Source organism: Nannospalax galili, unplaced genomic scaffold (assembly GCF_000622305.1).
Source record: "Nannospalax galili isolate Female #2095 unplaced genomic scaffold, S.galili_v1.0 scaffold2200, whole genome shotgun sequence".
NCBI lineage: Eukaryota > Metazoa > Chordata > Mammalia > Rodentia > Spalacidae > Nannospalax > Nannospalax galili.
Genome location: NW_008346478.1, coordinates 53,168 through 59,872, shown reverse-complemented (window position 1 = coordinate 59,872; position 6,705 = coordinate 53,168). Strand labels below are relative to the sequence as shown.

At 44.6% G+C, this 6,705-nt stretch overlaps 1 protein-coding gene across 1 annotated transcript in view; it reads left to right on the top strand.

Moving 5' to 3' along the window:
• The first annotated feature begins 5,364 nt into the window (after positions 1-5,364).
• The window catches only part of LOC103741888 (HLA class II histocompatibility antigen, DR beta 4 chain-like), a 17,614-nt gene continuing 16,273 nt past the window's right edge, over positions 5,365-6,705 (top strand). The window contains exon 1 of the mRNA XM_008842821.2: positions 5,365-5,464. Coding sequence (XP_008841043.1) covers positions 5,365-5,464 — 100 coding nt within the window. The remainder of the gene's footprint in view (positions 5,465-6,705) is intronic.

Sequence of the window (6,705 nt, the reverse complement as noted above, 5' to 3'; positions counted from 1 at the left end):
CCCCACCCCCCCCTGCCACCCAACCCGATTTAAGGCTAAAATTGTGAGCTTATGCCTTGGCTAGACTGCCTGTCCATCATCCCCAGGACCACCTGGCTTCCCTTGTGGTTTTGACTTGAGTTTCATCTCCTCTCCCAGGGGAGCCAGGGCCAGGCCTGTGGGCTGTTTGTTTTTCTGGGCAACCTCTCTGTGTTCCGTTTTCAACTCTCTGTCTCCTGTCCTGTGTTTCCAGATGCCCTTCCTGTGTCTCTTTGGGAATAAAGTCTGTCTTTGGTGCCTATTTCTTCTCATGAAGTCACACAGAGTCAACTTCTGAACTGTCATCTATCCCCAGAAGACCCTCCAAAGGTGTCTTAATATAAAACGAAATATTGTCTCACTGAGGCTGTCCATCATGTGGGCAGTGGATGGGCACCGCCTGCTCTGATTGGTTCTCTCCCCTGCCTTGTTTGGCTGTGTGGCTGCTCTCCGGCCTGCTCTCGGGGCTGGAGCTTTTTGGAGTAGCTCTCAGCTGCCCTGCTCACTGCTACAAGATAATGCAGGACCCAAGGTTCCCAGCTGAATTTACTACAGACAGATGAGCTCGATGCCCTTCCAAGGCCAAGTTGTTACAGATCTCTGTGGCCACTTTGGGCTTCAGGCTCCTGTGAAACTCCCCCCTCAGTGGGCAGGACAACTGCTTGCACAGCAGTGGGGGTGCGGGGGTACCAGAGCCTGCTCCCTACTAATTTGACTCCAGCCTCTGAGGCCCAGCTTCCACTGGTAAGATGCGCCTGCTCAGTCACGGGACATCTTCATTTGGGTGACCCAGATGCCAGGCTTAAAGAAAAACAGATTCTGTTCCCTCTGTGTCTCTCTGGAGTCCCCCACAAGACGGTGGATTTCTTTCAGCCATGCTCTGGGAGCATCTGACAAAGACGGTAAGGCTGTGAGTCTTAGGGGAGCCCAGGGGCAGAAGCAGCAGCATTCTGCCGTGTCAAGGTGGCTCCCCGGGACAGCACCATCATCGTGCTTTAGGAAATGCAGAGATTTTCTCCAGTGCTGGCCTACTATGCACACCCCAGCTCAGCCACAGTCAGATGTCTGCTCTGCACCCATTTCTGTGCTTTTTGTGCCCTCCAGCTGGGTCTCTGTTATCCTGATTCTGGCAGAGCTGGAGTTCTTTCACGCCCTCTGGTATCTGGTTCTCTCCAGGGCTCTATCCGACCAATACCGAACTTTCCTGTGACTCGCTGTGAACAGCTGCTCTGTAGTTGATTGATTTCAAGTCAGAGAAAGGATCTTGTTTTGAAACCACTGTTATTAATTACAAGAATGCTATAATTTATTCATATAAAGAATCTCACGCCTCAGGCATCACTGCCAGGGGGCTGTTGCACTGCTGTGGGGACCACCTCAGTCTCCCAGGAAACAATTTAACTGCCCCTTTCCTCAGGTGCCTTCTGAACATCTCCCTCTCAGCAGAGGCTGACGCTGCCTCTCTCTTGCCTTCAGTGAAGGAGTTCAACCCCGGGACCAGCCATGGGATGGATGGTTTGGGGACATTCATTACACTGTTTTGCCTGAACTGTGCTTATATTGAGTCAACACTGAAGGGAACTGAGAAGCAGTTTAAAGCAGCTTGCCCTCGATATTCATAACTTTATACAAAATACAAAATTCAATTTATAGGTCTTAGCCTATCCCCCAAAATAAATGTATATAGTTTATAAATTATCAAATTTATATGAGCAAGTTTTGATAACGTTAATTGGAGTTCAGTATGTTCTTACTTGGTTTTTTAAGATTTTTTTTTATTTCTTAAATTTTGTTTTTGTGTATATGAGTGTTTTGCCTATATGTATGTAAGTGTATCACATGTGTTGCAATGCCCATGGGGGTCAGAAGAAGGTTTTGGAGTTACAAACAGTTGATAGCTGCTATATGGGTGCTGGGAACTAAACCCATGTCCTCAGCCAGTGCTCTTAACCACTGAGCCATCTCTCCACCTTTATTTTTATTTTCAATTGTACATGCATGTGTTTGTCTGAGTGTGTGTTTGGACATACAAGTGCAATGCCAATGAAAACTAGAAGAGGGTGTCAGATCCCCTGGAACAAGTAGTTGTGAGCCCTCATGTGGGTGCAGCAAGTTCTCTTAACCACTGATCCATCTCTCCAGCCTAATTATGTTCTGGATATGGAATCCCTTTTATTTGTCATTGTTTTTATTACGGAATTTTCAGAGAAAGCTTAGCTTTGCCTCCCTAGATCATCATAGATCACAATTGCTTAGTTTCTTGGTGACAGCTTCTCTGTTGACTATGTTAACATGATAGTTTAAACCTACCTGTAGTGCTGGGTTATCAGTAGAGCATGGAGCATGACATCTTCCCAAATTCAAGAACAACTGTGAGCTGAATTCTGGGAATTCCAGGAAGTTCTGATCTTCCCATATCAGAAGTATGATTTTTCCAAATGGTGAGGTCCACTTTCTGTCCTGTTCTGAGGTAGTCAGACTTGCCCTACGTTGTGCCAACACATCATGCTTGACATCAACAGTTTGGAACCAGGAATTCTGAGAACTGTGTTGGCTTTCACCACAAGGACTCTTGTGTGGAACCATGGGTGTCATTACATGTGATCAATCCAAGTCAAGAGGGAAGATAATGAGGCAGATATGGGCTCTCTTCTGAAGGAAGGAGAATTCCTATTTCAAGGTACATAAAAAGGTGCCATTTGCTAAAATGGAAAGTCTTATTGATACCACAAATGACAGGAATCCTTTTATATATAAATTCTGTCAGAAACTGAATGTGAAGCAGGATGAGGGAGCACGTGACCCTGTGGGTTTTGGAGTCACACTGAGCTTGAATGACTGTGGAGGATCATTGTCTCGCCCTGGGTCCCTAAATGGGGTATTTAGTCTCAGTCATTTCATCCTCTCCATCTACAGGATTGAAAATGGTGGTTATCCTACTCTGATACTAGAATTAAATAAAAATAGAGTGCAGAATAAAGTACCCAACAACTCCCCCATTACACATCAGTGATTATCATTGCAGGGTGCTGAATTCTGCCCGGAGAGCGATTAAGACATAAAGAGAGGCAGCTTATCAGAACTGTGGCAAAGTATGAATTAATGTTCAGTTTCATGTGTAGAGCTTCCATTCAAAACACATTCTGAATCTAAGTCATTACATTTACATTAACATAGTGTCTAATAAGCATATAATATGAGAATCATATACTTCACACATTATAAGATTATATTTACACAGACTATTCATGCTTCATTCAAAGTGTCTTCCTGAAAATTTTATAATGTACTCTTTAGCAAAGACTTGCTGCAGCTTTTCTTTTTTAATATTTTATTATTTTTATTTTGTGTCTGAGTGTATTGCCTGCATGTATGTATGTGTACCCATGTCATGCAATGCTATGGTGGTCAGAAGAGGGCATTAGATCCCCTGGAATAGTTGTTAGCTGCCATGTGGGTGCTGAGACTCGAACCCGGGTCTTCTGCAAGAACAACCAGTGTTCTTAACTGCTGAGCCATCTATCCAGGTCCATTGCTATATCTTAGATATAGCATTTATATATATATATATATAACATTATGCATTGTTTTTTGTTTTATTAAATTTTATTTATTTTTATTTTATGTGTATGTGTGTATTGCCTGCATGTAGGTAAGTGCACCCGTGTCATGCAATGCCCACGAAGGACAGAAGAGGCTGTCAGATCCCCTGGGACTGGAGTTATGGACAGTTGTTAGCTCATGTGGGTGCTGGGACTTGAACCTGGGTCTTCTCCAAGAACAACCAGTGTTCTTAACCGCTGAGCCATCGCTCCAGCCCCCAGCATTGTGCATTGTTATATATAACATTAGATATATAATATAGCATATATAGAAATATATATATTATTGAGGGGAGGGTGGGGATAACAGGGGCACTGTGACTAGGAAGGGAGGGAGGAGGGAGGCTGAACAGGAGAAAAAAGAGTAGGAATGTGAGAATCTCAAGGGGCCAGGAAACCTAGAGGGAGACCCTATGAGAAATGCACATAGAATGCCTGAACATTAATGCCTATGTATACCCAGGAACTGCTTGGAGGGGAATGCAGTGCCAGACAGAAGAGACCTCCTTGGAGTGACAAACATGCCGTACAGCACTCATCAAAGAAGGTTCTTTTTGCAACAGACGGAGGCTACGGCAGAGTCGCACATCTGGTCAGGCACAGAGAACATACACCTGGGAGATGCCCAGTACTAGGTGACACATCTGCAGTGGAATCTCCACAACCAAGGCTCATGGAACATAGCAAAATAAGGGGTAGAGAGAGGGCTAATGCACCCCTCAACTCTTACCAGTGAGGCTTCCATGTACATCAGAGTGTGCCACACACAGAAGGCCTCAACTGGCCAAGTTTTGGAGAATAGGAGACTGTAGAGTGTAGGATGGGACTCCTATATGTAACCTCACCACCCACGGCTCAGGGACCATCGTGGAAGGAGAGGCAGAAAGATTGTTAAGAGCCAGGACTGGTTCATGAACATAAGGAGGTAGAGACTTCCAGGCCACTGGAGGCTTGCTCATGTGAGCTTGTGGCAGTGGTAGCATCAAATGCAGGACCATGTCAGCTCAATTAAACAAGGACTCAAAGGGGAGGTGAGAAATAAGTGGTGGACCAGCACTAGATTGAGAACTATTTAAGACCGATAGTTCCTGGGTAAGGGAGAGTATGGTTTACATACAACCACAGATGGGCTGACTAGACTCCAGTGGACGCATGTACACTGAAGGATATTGGGTACAAACGCCTGAATGAATAGGACTCAGCATGTATGGCAGAGTGCATAGGGTTCGGTGGGGAGAGGGTGGGAGGCATGGATGGGGAGGGGTTCTGGATATGAGTGGGAAATATCGTATGGAATTTTAAAAGCTCAATAAAAAATAAAAACAATATATACATATAAGATATTACATTAAGAAAGAATATATCGTTACATAATGTTTAATTATCCTAAAATAAAATGATGATGTCGAAAATTAACCTTGAGTCAACAGAGAAGGTTCAGCACAGCAGTCCAGTCAAAGTGCTGCGGATGCAGCTGACCAACACCTTAAACCACTCACCTAAAGCCATCCTTTTAATGAAAGACATTGGAAATCTCAGAACACCTTCATCCTGAACTTCTTACCACCAACTGATGATGCTGTTCTCCTCTGCTGCTGATTGGCTCAACACCAAAGTTACCTAGCCCAGGACCAAAACAATGAATGTCTTGTTCTTATACTTGGGGCTGAGTGGAGTTGGGTCACGGTTCTCAGTCACTGAGGCTTGTCGGATTCTCTGATCACCATCCTCCCCTCTCCTCAGCATGGTGTGTCCGTGGCTCCCCAGAGGCCCCTGCCTGGCAGCTCTGACCGTGATACTGATGGTGCTGAGCCCTCCCGTGGCTTTGGTGAGGGACCCCCGACGTAAGTGCGCCCCTGAGGTGCTGAGCTATGTGGGTGGAGGACGGAAGGGAGCTACCTTCCTCATTTTGTCTAGACCAGGTCCTTCAAAAGTTGTCAAATTTTTTCTATAACCAGTTATTTTAATCATATGAATCTCAAATCATTTCCACACAGAAGGAATCTGGGGGCTCCTATGCGACTGTGCGTGGGACCAACACGTGGGACGTCTCTTCCCTGCTGCGCCCTAATGAAACCTCTCCAGGGTTACATCACATGCCCTCGGGGCTAGAGGCTTGAGAAGATTTAGAAGTCAGGATGTAAAAATAATTTCCAATCCAACAACTTCTTTTTAAAATGTTAAAATAAATTTTTTTCTGAAGGGTTTTTAGAGGTTAGGAGGACTTGGTGGGTTTCTCCTAGAAGAGTCTGTACAATGTCCTCACTAGGATCTGCAACATTGGTATATCTGGCCAATGTGCAAGGAGGGGCCACGGGGTGTTCCACGTTATCTTCTCCTTCTCCCTGAATGCCAATATTTATGACCCTGCATCCCTGTGATGGAGATGCTCCAATGGAAAGTAGAGTGAGAGTTATTTCTTCTGTGGAAGGGAGATGGAGCTGACCCAGAGCACTTGGTGCTTAGAATGGCCCTTTATTCAAGGAAAGTCTATGGCTCATTCTTTGATTCCTTGAGGAACTTACTGGATTGTCTGAAAGCCTAGCTCAGGTTGGTGTGCACTATAGTTTTGAATCATTCACTGCTATCGGTTTCTCTAAAACCACCCACATTTATGCCTTGGGTCTAAAATGATTCAACTGCTTTTACATATGGAATTCTTTTTTTGTATATCAATAGTAGTTGGAACCAACAGTTTCATATGGTCCAAAGTATGTACCCTGAGCAGGGTTGACATGCCTTGTGGCTCAAAGCCAGTAAGCAAGTAACTGTAACCATTGGTCTACTGGTGTTTTCTTCCAAATTTCATAGCTTCCTTCATCTTGAAATCTGCTTCTATTGATTTTTCATGTCAAGATATCAGAATTTACAGTTCTTCCTTAACCTTTCCCTAGATATGTCTTGATCTTAGTCAGCGTTGTGCTATGACAGAAAACCCCAAACTGTTTCAATTATATTAAAAAAATGCTAGTTTCTTATAGTCCCAGAGGCTGGGAAGGACATGTCAAAGTGCTCGCAGCTAGTGTGTGTGTGCGTGCTTCATCATCCCATGAAGGGAAGTGGAAAGGAAAATATGGACGGAGTG